The 27,024-nt window shown below is 44.2% G+C and overlaps 2 protein-coding genes across 3 annotated transcripts; one reads left to right on the top strand and one right to left on the bottom strand.

Annotated features, from left to right (window-relative positions):
* The first annotated feature begins 1,771 nt into the window (after positions 1 to 1,771).
* LOC124677679 (4-hydroxy-tetrahydrodipicolinate synthase 2, chloroplastic) lies at positions 1,772 to 4,778 on the top strand. Its single transcript, XM_047213641.1, has 3 exons — positions 1,772 to 1,908; positions 2,933 to 3,013; positions 3,821 to 4,778. The coding sequence occupies exons 1-3, from the start codon at positions 1,787 to 1,789 to the stop codon at positions 4,746 to 4,748; spliced, it is 1,131 nt and encodes a 376-aa protein (XP_047069597.1). The 5' UTR covers positions 1,772 to 1,786; the 3' UTR covers positions 4,749 to 4,778.
* A 199-nt stretch (positions 4,779 to 4,977) lies between these two features.
* Positions 4,978 to 11,837, bottom strand: LOC124677680 (ankyrin repeat and zinc finger domain-containing protein 1-like). Of its 2 annotated transcripts, XM_047213643.1 has the most exons (10): positions 11,490 to 11,837; positions 9,958 to 10,421; positions 9,320 to 9,434; positions 8,541 to 9,176; positions 8,370 to 8,456; positions 7,963 to 8,079; positions 7,589 to 7,679; positions 6,472 to 6,617; positions 5,582 to 6,387; positions 4,978 to 5,499 (listed from the first exon to the last, which is right to left on the bottom strand). In XM_047213643.1, the coding sequence occupies exons 1-10, from the start codon at positions 11,787 to 11,789 to the stop codon at positions 5,118 to 5,120; spliced, it is 3,144 nt and encodes a 1,047-aa protein (XP_047069599.1). In that variant the 5' UTR covers positions 11,790 to 11,837; the 3' UTR covers positions 4,978 to 5,117. The 2 variants fall into 2 exon arrangements, with proteins under 2 accessions (XP_047069599.1, XP_047069598.1); XM_047213642.1 differs by lacking the exons at positions 4,978 to 5,499; positions 5,582 to 6,387; positions 6,472 to 6,617 and having other exon boundaries at positions 7,516 to 7,872.
* Positions 11,838 to 27,024: the final 15,187 nt, after the last annotated feature.

The raw sequence follows: 27,024 nt of genomic DNA on the forward strand, positions 1-27,024 counted from the left end.
TTCTCTTCGGTACTTTGTTTGAGTGAGCATCCGATATGCCTATCTAACGGAAAACACACCTTTTTCTCATAGTTCCAAGCCCAAAATTCCTTAACCTGGCGTGTAAATTTAGGGATCTAACATATTGTAACTACATCCATTGCTAGAAATTTTTTCTCTAGCTTTTATCTATTCCATGCTGCTCGGATTCGTCGACCGTGGTCGCCCTATCGTAGTTTACATTTGGGCATGGGCAGCCTGGCCCGGACGGCCCGACCCGAAAATCTCGGGCTGGGTTGGGCTTGCACTTCAGGCCGGGCTCATGCTTTCAATTTTGCGTGTTTTAGCTAGGTTGGGCCAGGCTTTTCGGGCTGGGCTGGGCTTTTTCCTCATTCAGGCTGGGTTCGGGCCTGAATTACATACCCGATAGTTGGACCAGGCTAGGCTCGGGCCTGACTGTTTACCACCAGGCTTTTTTAGGCCTGGCCTGAAGCCTGGCCCGACCCGAACTTTGCCGAGGTGTATTGTAGTTCCACGACATTGGGCGCGGGCCGAAGCGTGGCAAAACCTATTTGACGCCTCATGAGAAGGCAATCCTCCTGACACATACCCCTTTCAACACCGAACTCTTAACTAGGCCGACCCGTATTCGTTCGCTTCGGTTTCCACCGGTATTTCAAACCTACGAGAAGCTTTCGGTCTGGTTTTTCGGTTCTTTTACGGACCCGGTATTCCTGTTATTATGCCGGTTTTTAGAAGATTCCTATCGCGGTTTGCCCTTTTTTGTTTTTTTTTCATTTGGTTTTTTCTGTTTGTTTTGTAAACACTTCGATTTTAAAAAGTACAAATTTAAAACGGTTACATTTGGAAAACATTCAAACTTTTTAAATGTACATGTATAAAAAATTGTTCATTTTTAAAATGTTTAGATATAAAAATTCTTCGAATTTTGAAAATGTCTAGATTTGAAGGAATGTTCAAATCCTAAAAGGTTTCCAGCTTTTCAAATGTTCAGATTTTAAGAAAATTCCGAATTCCAGCTTGCAGAACCATTCGCTCGGTCGGGCCCATTAATAAATGCATCGCTATATCCCTTCACGTACCGACGTACGTGACTTGTATGATTTTGTTACTTCGTTTGTCTAAATCTGAACATCTTTTAAAACCAAACAAAATTAAGCAAATTAAAAAATCAAAGAATTTTTTAGTTTGAACAATTTTCTGATTTGAACTATTTCAATTTTTTCAAATTTTAAATCTGAGTAGATATGAAAATTTTCATATTTGAAAATCGTTCAGATTTAAAAACTGGTCAAATTTTATGTTCAGATTTTTAAAATTTCAAATATTAAAATGTTGATATTTAAAAATGTTCAAAATTAAAAAATGTTCCATTTTTCAATGAAGAAAGAAGCATAAAAGAACGGAAATAATGAAAACAAAAATAAAACCGAGGAAACCAAAGAACTGGGGAATAACTGAAGAAAAACCAGCACAAAACCAAAGAAAGCTAAGAGAAACCGAGAAACCAGCTGAAAGTAGAGAAAGCCGACAGAAACTGAAACCAAAGGAAACAGGAAATCCACTTCGAACTAATGGGCCGGCCCGTGGAATCCCGTCCTGTGCAGCGCCCCAGATAGGGGCAGTACTGCAGTCCACCGAGCCGTGGAGACGTTAACGGTCCAGCCCAGACCCTAGCTGATTCCAGAGCCGTTAGTAGTACCCGTCTGTCTACGGCGCCACGCGAAGCCCACCCCAAAACCCTCGGCTGGTTGACAGTTTCTCTCCTCGAGGCGAAAAATCCAGGATGGCGGCGCAGCCGACGGCTAACCCGGGCGTCCGCCTCGGCTGGAAGGGCCCTGGCGCTCTAGCGTCCCCGTCGCGGCTGCCGCTGTCTCGCTTCGCCGCGGCCGCGCTCCCGCCACGCAGGTCACCGCCAGCCTCTCTGACCGCATCCTTTTTAATTACTTAGCATATTCGATCCATTGGATACCAAAATCGAAACAGCCTTAGAGCAGTTCTTGTGTGGATTTCTGCTGAGGGGTCCAGGATTCGTTGGTTCATTTGGTATTACCGTACTAGTCTGTGAGATTGGGTGGGTAGAGAATGCAAGAACGTCGAGAACTGGATTAGTCCCCTTTCTAGACCCGACCTCAAAATATTCAGTGTATTTAATTGTGAATGTTAAATTGAGCTAATAAACAACGTGTTTGCGCTTACTTTAGTTGGAAGGAAAAAAATGTGGAGTGTTGTTTGACTGTAAAACTATTTCAGCGTCAACATTTCATTTTTTGTTGGTTGCTAAGGAAGCATATTTTAGACCAGCAACTTAGGAACTAGGCAGTGCTGTGGTGGTTGGTCGAGTCTGTATCTGACCTTTCATTAGTCGGACTTATGTAATTCCTTGGTTTCTATTAATATAAATCAGAAGCTTTGATGCCTCTTGCTCGAAAAAAGAAGAAGAAATAAGTAGTATCAGTCCGTTTCAAATTCTAAGATATTTCTAGCTTTTTCTGAATTTGCATTGTATCCACTCATTTCAGCCCGTCCACACTTAAATATTGAATACATCTTATAATTCAGAACCAAATGATTAGGGCCAATGCCAACTTTTTTCCTGAGCCACATGCATCTTGATAGGTAACTCAAGGTTCCATTAGTCTTGGTAGTTTGCATTTTTTTTATTTAAGAGTATGTGTTTACAATGTTTCATATGTGTAATTTTCCTTCCATTGTTATGTGTAATTTTCATTCCGTTGTTTTAACTCAAGGTTCCTTAGTCTTGCTAGCTTCCCATCTTAATCCTCTTGGTATGCGTAATTTTCCTTCCATTGCTAGGAGTGGACACAGACTTTAATATCTTTTCTGCACACTGGTTTTAGCTCATCTATTCTGCCTATATTCTGCTTTACTTCCAAAAGCAACAAACTAATACCACAGGATGATTGTACAGGGCTAGTAGAGGAAAGTTTGCAGTTGCAGCCGTCACTATAGATGATTATCTTCCGATGCGAAGTACTGAAGTGAAAAATCGGTGACTTGTTTTCTAAAAGAAATCCTTGTTTCTTATTTTATTCATTCCATCATAGATTTGCTAGTACCTTTTGGTTCATGCAATTGAACAGGCTGTTAAGTTTGCTCTGTACCGTAAAGCTAACAAATGAACATGCTGTTAATTTTGCTGTATACGGTAAAGCTAACAACAATTAACTCTCCTTTTGTACCTGAGACTGTACTCTCTTAATTAACTTTTTGTTTCCCACCTTCTATTTCTCTACATCCTCACTTCAAAATTTAGGATGTCTTGTCAACTTCTGTTCTCAATGTGCACCGTCTGTAACTTCTGAAATCATCCTTCATTGAGTTAGGTCAAGAATAAATGTATTCTTACTTAGACTGATGGAGATTAAGTTAATCTGTCCCATTTTTAGTTTATATACCTGTACTTTAGACTAAATTGCCACATGTATGCATGCACCCCTCTCTGAACTATAACAAGTCCAGGTCTAGCTCAAGAATAATTGTATAGCTAATAGAGAAACATAAGATGTTCTTAGTGTCTTCCTTTGGACAATTATCACTTGTCTCGATAAACTAGTCAATTGTTGTAGATAGGAGAATGAACTAAACAGTATTGGCTGGAAAAATGTTTAATCTGTTATATGTTTGGTTCATTTTGCTGAACAAAATGATATTGGTACAGTTGGGGTGAAGTAACCGAGGGATTTTTTTGCTTAGTAGTCATATGACTAACATGAACCGTATTGTTTGCGCGCAAGTATTAGATGGCTTTGATACATGTGTGCTGCTTATGTCTGATCTTTCTCTGTCTGATTTGCAGAACATCAGCAGATGAAATCAAAAGCGTCAGACTAATCACAGCCGTCAAAACCCCTTATTTGCCAGATGGAAGATTTGATCTTGAAGCATATGATTCTTTGATAAACACCCAGATAAACGGTGGTGCCGAAGGTGTGATAGTTGGAGGAACAACAGGAGAAGGTCACCTTATGAGCTGGGACGAACACATCATGCTCATCGGGCATACTGTTAACTGCTTTGGAACACACATTAAAGTGATAGGCAACACAGGAAGTAACTCAACTAGAGAAGCTGTTCACGCGACGGAGCAGGGATTTGCTGTTGGCATGCATGCAGCTCTCCATGTCAATCCTTACTATGGGAAGACCTCAACTGCAGGATTGATCGCTCATTTCGGTGAGGTCCTCCCGATGGGTCCAACCATCATTTACAATGTGCCAGGCAGGACTGGTCAGGATATACCTCCTTCAGTCATTGAGGCGCTTTCAGGTTATTCAAACATGGCAGGAGTGAAAGAGTGTGTTGGACATGAACGAGTCAAGTGCTACACTGACAAAGGTATAACAATATGGAGCGGCAATGATGACGAATGCCATGATTCTCGGTGGAAGCATGGTGCTACTGGAGTTATTTCTGTGGCTAGCAACCTTGTTCCTGGTCTCATGCACAGTCTGATGTTTGAAGGGGAGAATGCGGTGCTAAACGAGAAGCTGCTGCCTCTAATGAAATGGTTATTCTGCGAGCCTAATCCGATTGGTCTCAACACTGCCCTGGCTCAGCTCGGCGTAGTGAGGCCTGTTTTCAGGTTACCATATGCTCCTCTTTCTCTTGAAAGGAGGATCGAGTTTGTCCGGATTGTCGAAGCTATTGGACGGGAGAACTTTGTGGGACAGAAAGAGGCACGGGTTCTGGATGATGATGATTTTGTGTTGATTAGTAGGTATTGAATAAGTGAGTTCAGTGTGCCCAATGTTTGTGTCACACTGTCACAGAACAACGGTAGTGTTGCAGTGCCCTTTGCAGTTGTTCTTTTATGTGATACTTCATTTGTTCACCAGTCATGTGTTGATCTTGTGTGTGATTGGAAGTTAATTTGGAACCCATTTGGTTTCTTTGCACCTTATAATGTCAGATGCTAGTTCTAGTGAGAAATAAGAATAAGCTGAGAGATGCATAGCTTTCTTGTGAGCAATCGATAACTGTTATTCCTTCTTCTATCTCTAGCAAACAAGATATGCTGTTTAATTGTATATATACTGATCAAGCCATCCAGTCTTGGTTTGTGAAATGCTGTTTAATCGTGCATATGTACTGTACTAGTCTGTTCTCTCCTCTTCCTCCTTGTCCGCAGAGTTGCTCTTGGTGATGGACGACACGAGCGAGAGCGGAGCCTGCTTCGCCCAGCGCTTGATGTCGTTAACCCTCTTGCTGGCCTTCCTGCCCTTGCCATACGGCTTTGCCCCGCCCTGCCGGTCCTTGGTGATGGCGATGGCCAGGTCGTTGGGGAACAGCGAGCGCCAGACGAACGCGTGCAGCAGCGTCGACACGAGCAGCATCGACACCATTGTCGTCGACATGAGGGAGAGGCTCAGCGCGAGAGCTCTGGTCATGAAGCACGGCACGGCCTCGGCATACTTGACGGTGGCGAGCGACGCCGTCGTCATGGGGAACGTGTAGGACCACCACGCGATGGAGAACCTGTTATCCACGGCGAATGATCAACTGATCGCGCCGCCGGCGGAACTGAACACAGGTACACGAGTGGAGTAGCAGGGCTCACCGGAAACCGCGGAAGAAGTTGATGCGCACGACGAGGGACATGTAGAGGAAGAGCGCCATGAAGAAGAAGGTGCGCGCCACGGCGTCGAAGCTGCCGTAGATGGCCGCCCAGGCGAGGCTGGCGGCGGAGGGCGTGGCGATGAACATGGAGTAGACCGGGTGCAGCTCCATGGGCAGCGCCTCGTTGGTGGGCAGCCGCTGGTAGAGCGTGACGAACACCACGATGTAGTGCGACATGCCGATCGCCCACAGGAACTTGCCGGCCTCCTCCCAGCCGACCCTGGCCGCCAGGATGGCCCCGACGAAGTTGCCGACGACGGAGAGGTGGGACGACGGGTTGGCCACCTTGCAGAGCCTCCGCTTGCCCCCCGACAGCCACTGCCCGTAGATCTTGAGCTCCAGCGCGAACAGCGGCGCCACGAACGCGCACCACACGGCCGGGTGCAGCGTGGCGGGCGCGAAGGCGCGGGGGAGGCCGATGGCGAGGAACATGGCGGCGATGGAGGGCGTGAAGAAGAAGTTGACGCGCACCGGGTGGAAGAACTCGCGCCGGATCGCCTCGAAGTAGAAGACGCACTTGAGCGCGTAGGTGACGGACGTGGCCACGAGCACGGCCACCGCGAGGAGCCACACGACGACGTTGATCATGGGCGTCACGCGGAGGAACCGCATCGCCGGGCTCGCCGCCAGCGCGCCCCACAGGATGGCCTGGCTGCCTAGTCCGAGGCAGACGCCGAAGCAGCCGATCGGGAACCGCAGCAGGAACGGCCACACCTCGTCCTTCGGCAACAGGATGTCCTCGTAGTCCTGCAACAAATATACACTCGGCACTTGTTTTCATGGCGATCGATCATTTGACGTGTATGCGAGACGGTTTGATGGATGACTTACGCGGACTTCGTCGAGCTCAGGGCCGCGGAGCGCGGCGAAGTAGCGGCCGGCGGGGACGCTCTTGTTGAGAGGGTCCACGTCGGGCCTGCCGGCGGACTGGCCCTCGACGTGGGCGAGGTCGACATCGTCGAGCTCCTCCTTGATCCTCGACGGCAGCAAGGAGTTCTGCTTGCTGAGCGTCGACTTGGTGCGGAACATGCTGAAGTCGCCGCCCCTGCGCGCCACGCCGTCGGCCTGGCCGAGGCCGCCGCTGTGGTTGTTGAGCACGCTGAGGCTCTTGCCGCTGCGCGGGAGCGCGCGCTGCCCGGCCCTGCCGCCGTTCCTCCCGCCTCTGTCGATGCCCATCACCGCCACGCCGCTGCCCAGGGACACCTGCCGGCTGAATGCCCTCTGCGCCGGCGGCGGCCTCCGGTCGCTCCGGAGGCTAAGTGGCCCGCTCATCGCCGACTGCCTCACCTCCTGATCGGGCTGTGCAGCCGCGCGGATGTCCACCGCGTGCTGGCCATGTCCGTGCCCCGTCGGCGACGATGATGGCTCGGTTCCTGCCATGACCACGCACGTTAGCTGCTCGCACGAAATGTTGGCAGCCTTTGTTCAGCGCCGATATAAGAGCTCCGGGCTACGAGGAGGAGGAGGATGTCAACGTGAGCCGTGAGCTAGCGGGTGCTTTCACGTGTGCCGTTACACGGAGAGGCCATTGCTGTCCAAGTGGTTGGTCGATGCCGAGGACATGGATCGCTAGCAGCCATGCCTTTGGCTCCAAAGGAAGAGAAGCCCATGGCCAAGTCACGAGCCGTGGAATCCGTTGGCTTGGCACTGGGAAATCTGTGAGAAAGTTCGAGGTTTTGTAGCCACGACGAGAGAGGCCTGCCTACTGTTCGAGGCTGGCATTTCGGCAAAAGCTCACGGGTACGTTGCCGGATTGCGCCGCGTACACGCAGCTCTGACGAAGTAAAGCAGAGTCTTTGCTTCGGGAACTACACAGCAACCACACACGAGCCATCCCTTGGCATTACAGAAGAGCTCAGATTGGGTAAAAACATATGGGCAAAACTTGCCATGCAAAATTGCATTAAAATTAGGTCGAAAGTACCATGGCATCCGTATGTTTTGGGGAACAAAATTTGCTCAGTCATCTTCCACCATTTCTGAATGGAGATGCATACATGTGGTGCTGCAGTACTTGTAGCTGTATCTGTGGAACGGTACTTTGCCCGCCAAGGACGAGAAGCAGCACGAGCATGTAGCGTCGTTTGCTGCTGCGGTTGTTGTTTGGGTGGAGCCGCCTGCTGCCGCCGGCCCTGATGTGCTGCCTGACTGAACCGCTAGAGCTGCAAATCTTCGTTCTGCTGCCGCTGCTCTTTTCTCTCTTTCATCCGCTAGTTTCCGTTCTCGTTCCTCCTAGTAAACAGTAAATCATCAAGGTATAAGTACCATACATGCTTTTGAGATTATGCACCAAGACTAAGATGTCTGCTCTGTCCAACATACCTGCATTGAAAGAGCAACAGCCTGGGGGTGCTTGAGTTTCAGGCCTGGCGCAGAAGCAGTACCTTTGGCCATTTGACCAGCTGAAGTGCCTTTAACATCAGCTTGAGATGCTAGTGCCTACAATTCCAAAGGATTAAGTGGCAGAAATAAGAAGATAAGTCAAAAATATGTATACGAGTGAATGTACTATTGTGTCCATCAAACTAACTTGAAAACAAGATATGAAAAACAATCAACTAATTAAGCACCAGGGAGCAAAGACGGGGCAACCGACCAATGGCACTTGCATCAGTAAACACCAACAAATAGAGTATTGCATTCATGTGCAACCAAAGTATACGATAATTATGCATTCAGATTTACACACAACAATCGACAATCGTAACTACTATGAAAACACTACCAACCTTTTCTTTTTCCTTTTCCTTTTCTCTAGCTTTCTTTTGTTTCTTGAGTTCCTTTGCTCTGGCTTTCTTCTTGGCATCCTTCTCTGCCTAAAGTACAGCGAATGGTCAATTTACACAGCCATCTTCTGGTCCACCAAGCAAAACAAGAAAATATTTATTCAGGGGACTCACCTGTTTTGCAGCTTGCGATTCTTCCATTTCCTTTGTTAATGCACTAGGCACATCGGCAGCATGCCAATCCCATTTGTCAAGATTTTGCGCCATAAATCTTCTGAATGTATTTCTGACTTCTTTGTCTGAAGCCAGCATGTACGGTGTCTTTCCTCTTTCATCCTTGACGCAAGGATCCAAACCCTGCTCGAGCAATTCCATAATTTGTTCAATACTGCCAGCCTTTGCAGCCTCATGGAGAGGTGTTGTTGCATTATTCGACAGTGGTATGGTCATTGCTTCATGTGTATTCAATGAGTCCAACATAGGTTCCTTGGGGGCCACGATTATTTCTTCATTTGCTTCTGTACTTTGTTCAAACTTTGTCACAGTTTCCACATGGGGTAAGACTTCAGCCATGATAGAGCATTCAGTCTCATAATAGAGCTGTGTTAGGTTACTGTATACACGTTTTGCTTCTTTCAAGGTAGGCCGGTGAACAGTCAAAGGGAGTGGACGAATATCACATGCTTGCAATACCGACTGAGCCTTATCCCCATCAAAGAGCATCTGGCGGTTCTTTGATGGAGCGTATATATAGGCACAAACACAGGCGTCAAAGTACGGCTTCCACGAAACTATTAATTCTTGAACTTCCTGTGATTAGACCGACAACGAAAAAGTAAAAGAAAAAAATAATGAGCCAATGTGGAAATTAACTTGTAATCAGGTTCTAACAACCACTATCCTAGACCAGTGAGAAAACACCCAAATAAAATTTTGCTAAAGCTGCATATCACCTTTTTCAGCGCTGCTTCGTTATACCGGCGAAGAGAAGATCCTGCTGAGTGTGCAACCTTTCCAGTAGCATCTTTTCCAGACTGCCTCTTTCCAGCCTTTGCCCTTACAACATACCTAAGACATACATAAGTTAGAATTTAAAGTTGTTCTTAACATTAAGTCAGAAACAGTGTTACCAATAACATTAATTAAAAAAAATCCAACTGAGTTTGCCAGTCACAGAGATGCAATTATGCCGACTGAAAGAAGTTATTATGAAAGACGAGCTTCCATGGTTATCAAAAGGGAAAGCAAATGTTTCCTGGCCAGATTATCTTGCTTCAGTAAAACAGTACAATCTTTTCTTTGTCACTCTTGTAATTACTACTTCTCTACTAACTGCGTAGAGACCTTCCCATCCTACTGTTCCATCCAGAATAATAAATCTACCATTTTCTCCAGAAATAATTTATTATGCATAAAACAACAACGATGTAACCCATGAACTGCCATCATATTATGAATGTTATTATATACTAAGACCTCGATGTTCTTTATGAAGTCAGAGTATACATAAAATTCATCACGGTAATGTTCATAAAGAAAATATGGCTAACAAATAAGCATGAATAAACTTTGGAACATGCAATCTTGTTACCTATGAAATGTTTTATTGGCCAATATTTTGTTCCCATCGAAAACACATCCAGCAAAATGTCCACCACTTGTTAGTATGATGATCCTTAAACGTGACGCATCACGAGGTTCACACGCCAAATGCTTCACTCTACTTATCATCTCATCTTCATGCACAAATGATGTTGATCCATGACTTTCCATTGTTCCAGATTTGCAGTCAAAAAATGGTTCTTCGTGTTCTTTGAACAGTACGCATCTCCAAAAAGAAACTGTGTCACCAGAATGACCACGGAAAAAAAGTTTCTTCCTGAATTCTTCCTTGCCTTTAACTGAGAGCCTATGATCTGATGCAGGTACATTATCCAGCTCGTCCTCTGAACCAGATACACTAGATACATCCAAATCGTCAAACAGAGAATCAGCATCAACTTTCTCTAAGTCTTCTTCCTTGATAATAGTTTTACCAGCAACACTCAGCTTGACCTAATAGAATTGCCAAAAAACAGATTCAATATTGCCAATAAAAGATGAGAAACATGCCATGTTTAGGTTTTCAGAACGATATGGTACACAAAACCCACACTAATTGGAATCAATAGAACAACACAGAAGTTTTATGACTTTGCATCCGAAGTTCCGCTAAAGACAAGCAAAAAAAAATCCATAGAATCTTCACAACATCAAGATAGTTGAAAATAAACCTGCCCCTAAAGTTAAACTGTTGACGAAGAACAACTAATGAGTTTAGTTAGTGAGTTACCAGAGCTAGTAAATTAGATAATAACAGAAGGAAGAATGTAAAGTTGGACAAGTAATGACAGCATAATATTTCTAGTTATAAAGACATGAACTGTGTTCTTTTCGGTGCATATTTTGGTGTTGATATGGATGATGCCATTGCCATGTGGATGTACCGTATGCACCAATGCAAGAGGAAGGGTAACGGGAGTGGATTGATTCCCCTGAAATATCTGTATTTGGTGGAAAAAATCAACATACTACAACCAATTTTTCCAATCAAGTTTGTGGAGGCTATATCAGTTATCGCGGGTGATGGCTCCCAACTTATATTTACTTACACAAATGATATTATAGTACTTGATGAACAAGCGGAAGATATGCAAATTCGTAAATGTTCGCTGTTACTAGGAACTTTCGCAGCACAACACACTAAATACAGCAAATTGTAAACTCATGCTTACAGAGTGACTAATTCTAACATCTAGAACTGGGCTGAATGCAATGACAATGCGTATAAGAAACTTTCAGTTACCTATTCCTAGATACCAACGAAGGATTTGATCAATCTAAGAGCCTCAATTGATTACTATCTGTCCAACTCTCAGATGCAGTCGTTCTCACATAGGGAGTACTTAGCTCAACTGAACAGAGGTTCGTATTTCCATCTACTGAACATTGTGTCCTAAGTTCAGCACTAACATCTAAACAACATTTCAAAGTTTTCTCCAGTCTTTCTCCCTACAGTACGTATTCCTATATTCAAAAGGAAGATGCGGTGTCTGGTGAAGAAGGGGGTAAAAGGACAGTTACGTTGAGGCGATGGAGGTCGGACTTGAAGTGCTCCCGCTGCTCCTGAAGCGACTCGAATTCGGCACCGCAGGTATTGCACGTCCACCGGAGCCCCGCGGCCTCCGTCGGCTGCTGCTGCTGCTGCGCCGGTACCGACGCCGGCCGGGAGGGCTCGGATGGTTCCGCTGGGGAAGGGGCGAAGGCGGGGTGAGCCCGGAGGAGTACGTACGACTCGAAGAAGTCCGAGGGGAGGTCGAAGAGCGAGCGAGGAGCCTTCTTCTCCGGCGGCGGCGGCGCCGCCATCTGGGAGGAGGAGGCCATGGATGGTTGTGGATCCGAGGTTTCGTGCCCGTGCCGTGTCGTGCGGTATGTGAGGAGGCGGATCCGGGTCAGTCATCCAAAGGCTTGGCACGATCGGTAACACCGTTAGATCAAAAAACAACGTCCCAGAGTAACAGTTTTTCCCTAAGAAAAAGGCAGCGTTTCACCGTTCCATGGTGTCATGTTTTTCTTTTCTTTGAGAGTCGTCAGTCTTGATATCTGATCGGGAACAATTTGCTACTCCGTATAATTGTTTGATCAGCATTAAATGTGAGGCAAGGCCGATAAAAATTTAAAAAGCAAATATGATGTTTCATGCCTCGCGACAGTGGTCTTTAGCACGCTATCACTAACCCTATGGTAAAATAAAACAAATACTCATAATCAAAACGGAACTGCTTCACATACCACATTATAAACATGTAGCAGGCTCTAAGCAAAGCAGCAGCAACAACAATATTAAAGCCTTTTACCAAGCAAGTCGAGATAGGCTCTAAGCAAAGCCTTCATGAAAAAAATCGCCGCGGGTCCATCGATTTTTTTCATCCTCAAACCAGAGTTTGGAACCACGGGTTGTTGTTTTGGTCAGGTGCAAGCGTGCAACAACCACATTCATTCACACTCGCCTGCTGGTGCCACACGGGAAGGTATTTGACATGACGAATCTCTATCCTCCGTCGTCAACCATGGCCTAGTTCAATCTCCTCCATGTATCAACTTGCACTACCACTGAGGTTTTCCTCATGGATAATCACGGATCTCCACCGCCATACGATGTCGACGATAATGTTTATTGCATGCATATCGGTGAGGAGGTCAACCGTGACTTACGAGAAGAACAATCCTTTGGTATGCGCCTTCATGCATGTGGATTCGCCCTATATTGGTGTCACATTGACTCCCACCTTTGATTTGTTCATAGAGGTTACAAATAAGCATACACATACGGATGACGTTCTCCACTACGACAGTCCTCTCTCACCTACGCCGCATCCCGATGCTCCCCATCCACTGTCTACCTCCCACGAATCGCTCTTGTTGTGGATGTGGCCAAGTCAGGCACTACAGGGTGCAGCACTTCATTGATGCGTGCCAAGGGTGGCGTAGCCATATACGAAACGAGATGCACAAGACACAGTTTTTTACCCAGGTTTAGCTCCTCCGGAGGAGTAAAAGGCCTATGTTCTGCTTAATTATATCGACGACTGGGAGCATGATTTTACAAATGGTGGGAGATCGGATCCCTTTTAGGGTTTAGCCCGTGGGTTTATATAAGCACCCCTAATCTAGGGTTTACATAGATTAGATCGCACGTATCCACGAGCTAAAAGGCCGGAAGGCCCTGACACGCGCGGCAAGTCTTCCACTCCGGGCTTCAGTCGCCAGGGTTTTAGGCCCAGTCGCCCAGTGATTGGGCTCCTCATGGGCTTGGTTCGTCCGACGAGCGAGTGATGACGTTGGTACTCCAAGTGCAGAGTGTTGTGTCAGCGAAGTATTTTCCTCACAAGGGTGACTCGAGAGTTTATATCGAACTCTCGGGGAACTAGCTCAAAGAGTATTCTCTTCTCTCTTCTTCAAACAATCCTGCAAGTAAATAAATGCCTTGTGTCCCCAAATCCACCGTGTGGTTGTCAAGCACAAGGTTTCGCGTAAGTAAATAACACAAGTAGTAATAAAACAAGTAGAAACTAAACTAGATAAAATAACTAAGTAAAACTGTAAAGAGATTGATTGTTTTTGGTGTTTTGGATGCAAATAAGAAAAGTAAATATTTTTGTATTTTAGGAATAAATAGTGCAGCAAATAGAAAACAATGTAAAAGCAATATAAAGGTGTTTCTTATGATAAAAAGTGGATCGGGGTTCATGGGTTCACTTGACTACTCTCTCGTAAAGTTGTGGTGAACGAAAAAACAATTCATCAATAAGATATGAAGGTATAAATAATATTATATGTAAGATCAGAATTAATATGGGCATCACGTCCTAAATTGGAGATGATGCAACACACCTCTCTTATGCTCCATAAGAAAGAAACCTCATCAATCTTGTATTAAGAATTAACAGAGCATAGCAATAAGTACGTCGACATGAAGTTTGAATATCAAATATGCTACCTTGAACAAAAAAGATCATCGGTGTTGCCACATGATGAACATATCACATGCATTCACTTAATCCCTAGTGAGGTAGCAAAAGAAAAGTTAAACCATAATAGATCATGAACATATTGTCACTATCCAATCACTAAAACCTCGCTACTTCATCTAACACACACATCACCCCACACACGCTCTTGCATAGATGTTGCATCAGAACATAAAATTAAGAACGAGGTACATAATATGCATCTACCAATACATCTCACAATATAATAAGATCAGATCTCATAAAACAATAACATAGAACAAGGATCCACCACACAGGTATTACAAATATGGCCATAATCATGATAGACAGCTCATATGGCACTAAGTACTATGAAGAACATGAGAGAAATAGATCAAGCTACTGCCACAAACCTGTAGTCTAGAGGTGGACTACTCCCTCTATTGGAGATATGCCCAAGAGGCAATCATAAAATGTTTATTATTATATCTTTGTATTTATGATAAATTTTTGCATCCCATGCTATAATTGTATTAACCGGAAACATTAATACTTGTGTGTTTTGTAAACATAAAAGAGTCCATAGTAAGCCTGTTGTTAAACTAGCTTGTTGATTAATAGATGATCATAGTTTCGTGATCATGAACATTGGATGTTATTAATAAGAAGATCATATCATTAGGTGAATAATGTGATGGACATACACCCATAGTAAGCGTAGCATATGATCAAGTCATTAAGTTTGTTTTTCTTCAAGCTTTAAGATACATAGTAACCTAATCCTTTGACCATGAGATCATGTTAATCACCTACACCGGATGGATGCTTTGATGACATCAAACACTACTTAGTAAATGGGTAGTTATAAAGGTGGAATTAAGTGTTCGGAAAGTATAGGTTGAAGCGCGTGGATCAATAGTGGGATTTGTCCATCCAAATGACGGATAGATATACTCTAGGCCCTCTCGGTGGAATGTCATCCAATTAACTTGCAAGCATGTGACTAGCTCACAAGGGATGTCATATCACGGTACGAGTAAAGAGTACTTATCGGTAACGAGTTTGAACTATGTATAGAGATACCGACGATCAAACTTCGAATAAGTAAAATATCGCGCGACAAAGGAAATCCATATTGTATGTTAATGATTCTTTCGATCACGAAGTCATCGTTGAATATGTGGGAGCCATTATGGTTCTCCAGGTCCCGCTATTGGTTATTGATTGGAGAAGTGTCTCGATCACGTCTGCATAGTTCGCGAACAGTAGGGTGACACACTTAAGGTTCAATGTTGTTTTAAATAGATATGGAATATGGAATGGAGTTCGAATATTGTTCGGAGTCTTGGATGGGATACATGACATTACGAGGAGTTCTAGAATGGTCCGGAGAATAAGATTCATATATGGGAAGTCACATTCCAAAGTTTGGGAATGGTCCGGTGAATTTATGGAAGGTTCTAGAATCATCTGGAATATTTCACTATGGCAGGTGGAGTCACCAACCCTAGCCGACCCACAAGGTGGGGGGGTGGAGTCCATGGTGGAATCCACCACCTTGGTCGGCCACATGACAAGGAAAGGGAGAAAACCCACCTTACTAGGTTTCCAAATTTGGTAGGTTTTGCAATTGGACTCCAGTGTGGATTTTGATTGAACCCTAGGGCTTTCCACCTATTTAAAGGGGAGAGAAGGGGAGGGCCCAGCCACACCTTGGCTGCACCACCTCAAGGGCTCCCTGGCCGACGCCCTAGCCCCTCCCTCTAAACCCTAGTGACACCCTCCTCCTCATATCTCGCGCACGGCTACGACGAAGCCCTGCCGTAGTTCTCCACCACCATCGTCACCACGTCGTCGTGCTGCCGGGATTCCGAGGAGGATCTAACATTTCCGTTGACCGCTGGAATAGGGAGAAGGACCTCTTCATCGACACCGTACGTGTGACCGAGTGCGGAGGTGTTCCCCGATTGCGGCACCATCAAGTTCTTCAACACGCTCTTGAGAGCGGCAAGTGATCGACTACATCATCCACGAGATTTATCTCGTTAACGCTTAGCGATGTTCGAGGGTATGTTGATCTCATCTCGTTACTACCATCTACTAGATTAGATCTTGGCGTGTTATTCATTCTTGCGGTAGATATTTTTGTTTTCTATGCTACGAATTCCTACAGTAGTATCAGAGCCGTGTATATGCATAGATTAGTTGTACGAGTAGAACACAATGGTTTTGTGGGTGTTGATGCTTTTGTTGTCATTTTCTTATCGTGTACTTTTCATCTTGTGGCATGGTGGGATGAAGCGGCCCGGGCAAACCTTACATGACCGCGTTCATGATACTTGCTCCACGCTTGACATGCAACTTGTACTGCATAAGTGGCTTTGCGGGTGTCTGTCTCTCTCACCATAGTTAAGATCCAATTTACAATATGCACTTGACAACAATTGTATCAGTGTTGTGGTTCTTGTTCGTAGGTAGATCGGATCTTACTCGAAAACCCAAGCCACATAAAATATGCAAACAAAATTAGAGGCGTCTAACTTGTTTTTGCAGGGGTTGGTGATGTGATATGGCCATGATGTGATTGTGATTATATTTGATGTATGCGATGATCCTTGGTGTATTGTGGCAACCGGCAGGAGCCTTATGGTTGTCTTTAATTTCATATTGATTCATCATGTAGTAGTTTTATTTCAAAGTAGTTGTAATAGTTGCTACAAGTGTAGGACAACCATGAAGACGGCGCCATTGACCTTGACGCCCCGCCAACGATGATGGAGATCATGCCCGTGCTTTGGAGATGAAGATCAAAGGCGCAAGATAAAAGGGTCATATTATGAATTGCATGTGATGTTAATCCTTTTTATGCATCTTGTATTGCTTAGATTGCGACGGTAGCATTATAAGATGATCCCTCTCACTAAAACTCAAGATAATAAAGTGTTCATCCTTAGTTAGCATTGTTGCTAAGACTCATTGTTTCGAAGCATCACGTGATGATCGGGTGTGATAGATTCAATGTGTGCATACAACGGGTGCAAGCCAGATTTGCACATGTAGGAACTAAGGTTTAATTTGACGAGCCTAGCATGTACACACATGGCTTCGGAACACGGCAAACCGAAAGGTTAAGCATGAATCATATAGATGATATGATGAACATGTTGATGTTCGCCATTGAAGTTACACCATCTCTTGTGATGATCAGACTTGGTGTAGTGGATTTGGTTCGTGTAATCACTAAGGCAACATGAGGGATGTATTTTGAGTGGAAGTTCACCTAGTTAATTCAACAATTAATAGTAAACTCAATTTATCATAAGCTTAGTCTAAATTGTATTTGAATTAAATTTTGTAGAATTGACATCCGTTTTCTACCTTGCGCTAGGCTTGTAATTGAGATAGAAACACTGTTAAATCTGACAAGTAACTTTACGGACTGGTACCGTATCGTTAAAGAATCAAGAAATGATTAATTTCTATTGCAAAATTTTGGTAATCCTCGAATTGCTGATTCGAAGAGCAATGGTTTCAATTAGTATCTAAAATTATCTTGTCTCCGTGAAACTTGATGTTCAAATCCGTTTGAAAAGTAAGGAGCTGAAAAGTTTTTTTTCAAAAATAAGAAAGGTGTGAGATATATGTGATATCTAAGACCTTATTACAAGATGATAGAATATAATTTAGTGAGACTATATAAACTCATAAGTTTTATGGGAATGTACGAAGGTTGAATACGCTAGGCATCCCGATCCTCTAACTAGTTGGGCACTAACATTATTCATGTATCCACATATAGACCATAGTGGCTTCATCATGAAGTTGTCATGATTTGATGGATAAAATTGTGAATGAAATTGTTCATTATAATAAAAGGTTACTAATAGTGAAATTCGGAACACTTGTCATGTGATGATCAACTTCAAAGTACGAACCTCAAGGTTATTGGTATTCGACCAATAAGCCTAGAAGTTATTGATGTTGAGTGTTTTCTGAAATATGAGGAAAGCCGAAAGAGAAAATACAAAAGATTTTGGTAAAAAGAAAGAAAAGACTAGAAAGTCTAGCTCAGGTGTATATAGATGATATACATGTTATGAATGTATTCTTTGATTGATCACACAATTGAATTATTGGGTGTTTGTACCATATTGGTTGGTATGAGATGTCATATAATACAACACAACACATGAATACAATGGCCTAAAGTGACTGACAAGGAATATGGTAACAATGCACGTCTGGAACAAAATAAATTGTTATTATGTTCCTCGTTGGCATTTTACCTGGCCCTTGAGATTTATTATAAAAAACATAATAATTGTAATTTTGCTCTGGTCAAATGAAAGCAATGATTTGTTCAAATTATGACCATACTCCATCTACGATGGATAAGTTATTATAAATCTTAGGTATTTCTATTTTTGTGCCCTCGGGTCCTTAGTTGTGCTCAGTTTTCCCCAGCCGTTTAGTTTTTCCTCAGTTTTGTCAAGCCCTTGTCTGAAACCCTCACAAGTGCTAGAACTGCCGGTTGCCTGACGGGTCAACAAATTTGAACGTTATCTCCTGACTAGTGGGGCCACGTAGAGCCCGCAAAGACACGTCAGACCATCCATCTTTGTTTGACCGTAAGCATCGTCGTATCCCTGACCAAAACACAGACGACTAGGGCTTCGGTATATCAAATGACAAGTGGAGTCATGATGCTGATACAAGGGGCAATACACGGGTATGATTAGATTTTTAAACGAAGCTCTACAGCGATGGCACGGAGGAGGTGGCCTGCGGGGTGCCGAGATGAGATTGACGTCCACAAAGAACTGCATGAGGCGAGGCTAGACGCATTAGAAAGATATGAACTATACGCGTTTAACCATGCAAAGAAGAGAAGAAATGATCGAGGACATCGACGACTACCTCAACACTTTGACTGACGGTGTCGGACACGAACGTGAGCAATATAGATAAAACTAGTGTCTCTCCTTTCTGGCGTGTATAGATGGGTGCTACGGGAGTGTGGTGGCAAATGGAAAGACCTCGCGGTGGTCTGAGACATCCAACATAGCGGAGCGGCGTGGCCGTGTCCACAGCGGCGTGCATGTTCGGCATTGGCATCAGCATGTACGTTCGGCATTGGCCTCAGTGGTATCTCTGGTGTGTCTGTGATCAAATGAGGGGACGGGATTGAGGGTGCATCCCGATAGTGACCTAGAAGTGGCGGCGAGCATAGCCATTCTGACCATGCCGATATCGGCATCGACATTGTTTGGAGACTGTGGTGCTCAAATCAAGGTGAGATTTGTTTCTTGTACGCCAAAATGAATTTGAAACAAGTTTCCTGTTGAATGTTAGGTAGAATACGAAAGTTTGTAACTAAAAAGTTTACTGGCACCATGGTGAGGTTCTTTTTGATAGAGCTATACGGTTTTTGGCAAAAGTTTTTGACACATTTTAGACATTCCTTGTTGTTACACGCATTACATCATGTATGGCAAATTTTGGGTCATTTGGAGATGTTCGAAAAAATCATTTTTCTTAAACGCATGTCGTTTCGTCTCGCTGAAACCAGCTTTTGTAACAAGGTGAATTTTCTACCTTCTCTAAATGACCTCAAATTTCATACAGATGATCTTCTATACAGAGATAGACAGATTGTTTCGTTTTTACATTTTTCGAACTTTTTATTTGCCTTTGTAATACCCAGTTGATTTTTAGGTCAAAACCACGAAAAACAGCATCATGTATGGCATCATTTTCATCCTAAATTTTAAATTTTGTGAATTTTTTTAGATATTCCTTGTTGTTACAGGTATGACATCATGCGTGCCAAACTTGGTTAGGTCTCACTGAAACCATCTTTTGTAACAAGTTAGGTTTTTTCGACATTCTCTAAATGACCTCAAAAATCATACAGATGATCTTCTATACAAAGATAGGTAGATTGTTTTGTTTTTACATTTTTTGAACTTTTATTTCCCCTTTAGCATACATAGAGGGTGGAAGATAGCCGCCGATAGAGAGAGAGAGAGGGTGGTGGCCCCGATTAGAGAGAGAGAGAGAGGTTATCCTGCCCGTTAGATCATACGATCAACGGTCGGCGGGCACGATCCGCGTGACATGGGCTAGACTAATCAGGGCAATGTTGGGCATCTGTGAGAATTTGTGAAGGGAGAGTGCAAAATTGAGTAGTATCAAGAAACCAAGGGCACGTGGGTAGTAAACAGACTAAGGGATTCAAATATGAGATTTAAAAAATGGAAAATGCGTGTTTTGTACAATGAAACCCATCTTGGCCTACCTCAAACTATTTGCAGTGCAAATATACATGAGTGTGAAAATTGTGGCCTCATTCATACAAAGTATGTTTTGGAGAAAGCTGTTTTGGGAAGAGCTTATTGTGGAAAGTCATGCACCTTTATAGCTACTAGGTGATTTGAGAAGTGGCAATTTGTGGTAAAACTTGATTTATCTATGATTGTTATCGTTCCCAACGTGGCAGGTCACGTAAGAATACTCCATGAGTAAGTGCCACTATGGTTTTTTTTTTGGAATTTTTTTGCACATTAAATGACTAATTTAACTAGCTTAATCCCATTTGTTGACTCTCTGTTGACCAGCCACTTGAGGGTAAAACTGAGTATATTGCACTAGCCAGTATTAGCACTCAAGGGGAAAACTAAGCACAAAAAAAATGCTAGTATAAGACTCGAGGGTATACCTGAGTATATCTAAATTTCCAGGGTTAGACTCGAGGACGTGTGTTGCGGTGCAGAAGTGGAAGACGTGCGATTGTTGACGCGTGTCGCAGTGCAGAAGTCGAAGACGTGCATATGTGCAATAGTGGACGCGTAGGACGCAGGTCGCATTTAGGATGCGTAAGCCCCTCTCTCCCTCCCTCTGCACACAGTACGTCTCATTCTCACTCACGCACCCAACCACGCCTCTCACGTCCCATCAACTTCTCCAAATCGAAGGAAAAAAACCCCGACCGTCGTACGCGCGCTCCCCTGCCGGCGATGGAGAAGAAGAATGCGCCGGCGGCCGGTGCCTCCCGAGCCCGTCGCCTCCGAGCCCATTGCCTCCGAGCCCGTCGCATCTGAGCCCGTCTCCGCCGAGCCCGTCGAATCCGAGTCCGTCACCGCCGAGCCCGTAGCCTCCGAGGGCGGCGCATCCAAGCGTGGCGCCTCCGTGAACTGGGCCTCTCTCATGGCTGATGGACCACTTCACAAGATCGGCGAATGCTTACTGGCGAACGAGGAGTACGTGGACACTACTCTGCTTTGAGGCAAGTTTGTAGAAATTGGCGCTCAGATTTACCTGAGCCCGACGTGCACCTGCACGAATGGATCATGGTAGAACATGCCCTTCCACACGCCGCTGAGTTCACCTTCCTCCAACTCCGCACATCCCGCTACGTCACCATCGATCTAACAGAAGTTCATGCAAGGTTCAAATTTCTCCATATCTATAGGGTTAATCTATTTTTATTTTCAATCGTAAACATCTTAGTGTTGAATGTTATCTTCATCAATATATTTTAGATACTACTTCGTCGGCTTTTGCCGTGGCATCATCGTGCTTGCCCAAAAGAACCAACCGCACAAGATATGGCTTCTGAACCGACTCACAAAGACATTCAACATTATGTTTGAGGCGCATATGCCATCTGTTATTCTGGAGCCAGTCGCTGTAATGAAGTCCCCGACTATGGTCTTCGTTTCCACACATTACCCAGAGGAAATTGCTTGGGTCGATGAGAGCACTCCAACTAAGGATAGATGAAGATTGGGGAGAAGGAAGATTTTCGATCGAGCACCATTCTCTGCATTGCATTACCCCGTTCAATGGTGAATTGTATGCAATAGCTATGGAGAATTTTGAGGTCGGAAAATTAGTGTGCACCAACAATGTCCAGTTGGAGCAGCGCGCAAGCACTGTCAACATGGATACACTAATTTGATTTCCAGAACTTGGAAATGACAAGTTCTACCTTGTGAAGTCGGCTGGTGATCTGCTTCTTGTGTTGTTGGACAACATGCATTTGGAGGAAGATCAACCATTGGTGTACCGTGTGGACACTAAGAGCCGCTCTCTCCATGCCGTCAGTAACATTGGCAGTCGTGCCTTCTTCGTCCATTATATCCGGTGTATCCCCGTCGACATAAGAGTGCACACGACACTTCGACCTGGTTGTATCTACTACGTGAATTTGGGTTATATCAGAGAGTACTTTGATGATATAAATGCCTGAGATGAGTGGCCACTACGTTTGGATAGATTAGGAAACTACGGTCTGAGAAATGAACAAAGGCCATACCGTTTGGAGGATGTATTGGCTGCACACTGCATACGGAAGGATTTCAATGAATATTTCTTTCAGATCAGAGATTATAGCGACGAAGTAATATATGATGAATGAAGAACAAATTCATTCATCCTGGGGTATCCTAATCTTCATGTTGGCCATACATTGCGTGCGTCTTGTATTATTTTCAGTTTAGTTTGTCGTGAACATTAACATCATTATTGGTTGCTTTTGGTTGTTGTATGCAGTTTATGTATTATACTTAGTTTTCTGGATTTATTATGTTGTTGTGAATTTATCATATACTAGCTTCTAGATTTGCTACAAGATTTGCTGCCATATTGGGCAAAAAACGAGGGCCAAAAGGCACAAATAATTGAAGAAAGACAGAAATAGAAGCTTCTCTAGATTTGATACTAATTTGGTGAAAAAAGACAGAGAGAGAAAGAGGGGTAAAAGACGCTCTTAAAAATGCCAATTTGGGCCGAGAGAGGCAAAACCCAGCTCTCACGTACAACAAAACGCGGTCTCGTCCTGTCCCACGCGGCCACTTTCTACCAGCCTCACGCGACGCGGCCCCACATGACGCGGCCCCACACGTCAGCACAGAACGGTCAACTAAATGGGAATCCTCCCGTCCGAGCTCCTTCTGCGGGTTTCAGACAAGAGCTTGGGGGAAACTGAGAAAAAACTAAGGAGCTAGGGAATACTGAGTACAACTCCAGGACCTGAGGGCACGAAAATAGAAAGCCCTAAATCTTAATGGTGAAACACACATGCATAACACTGACGCTAAAATATCATAAGGAAAATGATTAGAATTCCAATTATTTGTGGAACCGCCATTTAGGTCATGTTATAAAGGAACACATGAAGAAACTCCGTGCAAATGGATTTTGGAGTCATTCGACTTTGAATCGTTTGACACTTGCAAATCTTTTTAAAGAAATGACTGAAATACCATTCATAGGCCAAGAGTTGAACGGGCAACTAGCTTAATGGAAACATACATGATGATGTATATGGTTCATTGAGCATAGTTGTGTGCGGAAGATTCTTCTACTTCATGAAAAACTTCCAACAATGAATTGAGTGTATATATATATTCTATGAGGGAGAAGTCTGAAACGTTTGAATAGATTCAAATAAATTTCAACATGATGTGGAAATCATCGTAATGGAAAATTCAAATATCTATGATTAGATCATGGTGGAAATATTTGAATTACGAGTTTTAGCGAACATCTAAGAGAGTTGCGAAATTGTTCCACAACTCACATTTCTCGGAACACCATACCTATGATGGAGTATTCGAGAGACGTATCCAAACCTTGTTGGATTAATGGTGAGATAAAATAAAATGATGTCATTATATTTTTGTGGATTATGCTTTAGAGACTAACGCTTTTACACTAAATAGAGCGTCATCAAAATCCCTTAGCGATCTTTGAGGGTATGTTGATCTCATCTCATTGCTACCATCTACTAGATTAGATCTTGGCTTGTTATTCATTCTTGCAGTAGATTTTTTTGTTTTCTATGCTACGAATCCCTACACCCTTTTGATCATGGTGATGATGATGAAAACGTCGGAGAAGGTGGAGATCCCTCCGGTGGTGATCCCGGCGGAGTTTCCCCTCCAATCTTCTTTGCAACTGCCTCCGTTTTGGTTTTTCTGTCTTTCTGTGGCGCTTTCCTCCTGAGAAATCTTCGGGGGCATATATATAGGGTTTTAAGGGCAAAATACGCTGGTTCGCAAAAGAATTAGGGCAAGCGTTCGATCGATGACTGAACGAAGGTGGGTGGCACGGTCAGGATTCTGGGCCGCGCCACCTATGCCCATTTGGCCCTCAGGCCTCTCCAGGTGTGCTTCCAGAGTCCATGTTGTTTCTCCCTATGAAAAATGATGCTCCAAAAATCCCGGGTCAATTTGACTCCGTATAGGTCTTTGAAAGTGAAAATACGCGAAACAGGGTTTTCGTGTTCTGCAGAGTTATAAAACAAATAAAAGGGATCACTCGTAAATCTCCATAAATCAATGTAAAACATGGTATTATCATCATATTTGTTGCAAATATGTGGGAATTCAATATAATAAAGGACAAAGTTCATGTATGCAGTTTACATGTATCAACGAGCTAGGTGTTGGACCCCCTAGGGCACATCCTCATTGACATGGGTATACCCTTCGGGTACCCATTATTAGTATACCTAGCTCGGCCCAATATGGAGAAGACCCAGTATGGAGAAGGCCCAACAAGGCAACCCGAAAAAGTAGGCGACTAGGACTCTTGTAAAACCCTAGGCTGGTTGCATATATAAAGCCAGCCAGGGCACCCGAAATACAGGAGAAGAGATAGGCCAATAGATAGATAGCAGATAGACAACATAGCTCCGCCTACGGCGGCACCCTGTAAACACATCTATGATCATATACTGGATTGCTAGCAGCGCGTAGGGATCCTCCACCGAGGGGACCTGAAACTGGATACGTTGTGTGCCTAATATCGCCCCCGGAATCTCCATCGTCGCTCTCTCCCGAAACCCTAGTCTACAATACGTAGGCATTGGCGAGGTGTTCCCTCGTCAATTGGCGCCGTCATGAAAAGATTCGGGATCCATCATATTCATCAACAACGCTTGTCGGAGGATTTTCGTCTGCGCGACCAAGGCACTTTCGTTTGATCCGCGGCGGTCATATCCTGCGACCGGACAGATTAGGAGCAGCGACCAGTGTGGTACCGGACAGATGGTGTAACCCAAAAATTTCAACAAGTCTACACCACCATCGAGTTCCAAGAAGAAGAAAACGTGCTCTTCAAAATCTGAAGATCCGATCGATCTATAAGCTAAGTTATATTACCACTCGCGTTTACATATATGGGGCACATCGTATTTTTTTCCCCATATAGTACTGTTCATGTAATCATGACAGGAGATTGAATTAATGGCAAAGAGAAAAGTACCCGGTCTGGAGCATATACGAAATAAAGCGGAGCTGCTGCGCCTCAAAAATACAAGATTCACCGGCCGCGCATCCGCTACGGTTGGAGGACCCGCATATTTACGCCGCTCATTCGATACAAGAACCAGGCGCCACACGACTACATCAACATTGCCGGCCAGGCGCTGCACGATATCGGCTACTCCCAGCCAGACGCCGTGCGCCTACATCGACTGTCGCTACACGACCTACTTCAGCGATGACTCTGTCGCACCGAACAAAAAGCTAAGTGTTCTTCCTCAGAGAGTCAATTAATATCTATTTTTCGCCACACCCGAATACTCGGGAGCTACGTCATTACCTCATTACAGCAAATACACCCGACACTTGTGGTTGTGCCATTACTTCGTTACCACAAATATACTTGGTTACTTGGTGAATTTCTTTTCTTCGGCTCTGGATATATCTTCTCCGGATCAGTGAAATTATTTTCTTCGGCTCAGTGGAATTATTATTTAGTGGATTTATCTTCTTCGGCTCAGTGGATTTATTCTCTCTGGATTACCGGATCGGTTTTCTTTGGGTTATTATTGGTTCACTTATACAATATTACCCGACGTGTTTCCGGATCAATGGATTCATCTTCTATGGTTATTACTGGAACTATTTTCTCCGGCTCAATAGAATCATCCTCTATGATATCAACGGATTCATCTTTTATTGCTGGATTCTTCGGGTCAATGGATTCATCCTCTATGATATCGACGGATTCATCTTCAATATGCTTCATATTTAATGGCGCAATCTTCAAAGTGGATTCATCTCAAATACTTCATCTTGGATTCATCTTCAGTACTTCATCTTTAATGACATAATCTTCAATGGTTTAATCTTCAAACAATATCATCTCCAATGGCGTAAATTTTCAGTGGATTCATATTATATTGACAATGGATTCTTATTAAATGGCTTCACCTCATATGACGACGCGACTTCGTCAACTTCTTCCGACATCACAGCGAATACTCGGGGGCTCGACAATGACTTCGCCCCTGAGCATAATTACAACATATTCCAGGCGACCACGACTTCTTCATCAATGATTTGGAACCGTCATTACCATCAACCTCAATACATGCAGTATAACACTCGGGAGCTCGATGATACGTCTCCAACGTATCTATAATTTCTTATGTTCCATGCTAGTTTTATGACAATACCTACATGTTTTGTTCACACTTTATGATGTTTTGATGCATTTTCCGGAACTAACCTATTAACAAGATGCCGAAGTGCAGTTCTCGTTTTTCTGCTATTTTTGGTTCCGAAATCCTACAAAGGAAATATTCTCGGAATTGGACGAAATCAACGCCCAAGATCTTTTTTTCCACGAAGCTTCCGGAGAGCCGAGAGAGGCACCGAGAGGGAGCCACAGGGGCCCCCCACGGGCGGCGTGGCTCGGCCCCGGGCGCGCCCACGATACGTCCAAAACGTATCTACTTTCCCAAACACTTTTGCTATTGTTTTGCCTCTAATTTGTGTATTTTGGATACAACTAACACGGACTAACGCTGTTTTCAGCGGAATTGCTCCGGTGTCTCGTTTTTGTGCAGAAATCCAACTTTCGGGAAAATCCTCGGAATTTATGCGAAGGCCCTATTTTCCCGAATGCGACGGAGCCGAAGGACAAGTAAGGTGGAGGCCCGAGGGCCCCACACCATAAGGCGGCGCGGCCTAGGGGGGCCCGCGCGGCCCTATGGTGTGGCCCCCTCGGTCGGCCTCCGACGCTCTCCTTCGGACTACTTATTGGCATCGACCTAAAAACGCACGGGGAGAAGTCGAAGTCGCCAGAAAGCCTCCAAAACGCCGCCACATCGC

This window comes from Lolium rigidum, chromosome 7, assembly GCF_022539505.1.
Source record: "Lolium rigidum isolate FL_2022 chromosome 7, APGP_CSIRO_Lrig_0.1, whole genome shotgun sequence".
NCBI lineage: Eukaryota > Viridiplantae > Streptophyta > Magnoliopsida > Poales > Poaceae > Lolium > Lolium rigidum.

Coding starts and splice junctions, on each gene's coding strand:
- LOC124677679 (XM_047213641.1), top strand. CDS start 1,787: ATGGCGGCGCAGCCGACGGCTAACCCGGGCGTCCGCCTCGGCTGGAAG. Junction 1,909..2,932: donor GCCGCGCTCCCGCCACGCAG/GTCACCGCCAGC, acceptor ATGATTGTACAG/GGCTAGTAGAGGAAAGTTTG. Junction 3,014..3,820: donor AGTACTGAAGTGAAAAATCG/GTGACTTGTTTT, acceptor TCTGATTTGCAG/AACATCAGCAGATGAAATCA.
- LOC124677680 (XM_047213643.1), bottom strand. CDS start 11,789: ATGGCCTCCTCCTCCCAGATGGCGGCGCCGCCGCCGCCGGAGAAGAAG. Junction 9,177..9,319: donor ACGAAGCAGCGCTGAAAAAG/GTGATATGCAGC, acceptor GTCTAATCACAG/GAAGTTCAAGAATTAATAGT. Junction 8,080..8,369: donor AGGAAAAGGAAAAAGAAAAG/GTTGGTAGTGTT, acceptor TTGGAATTGTAG/GCACTAGCATCTCAAGCTGA.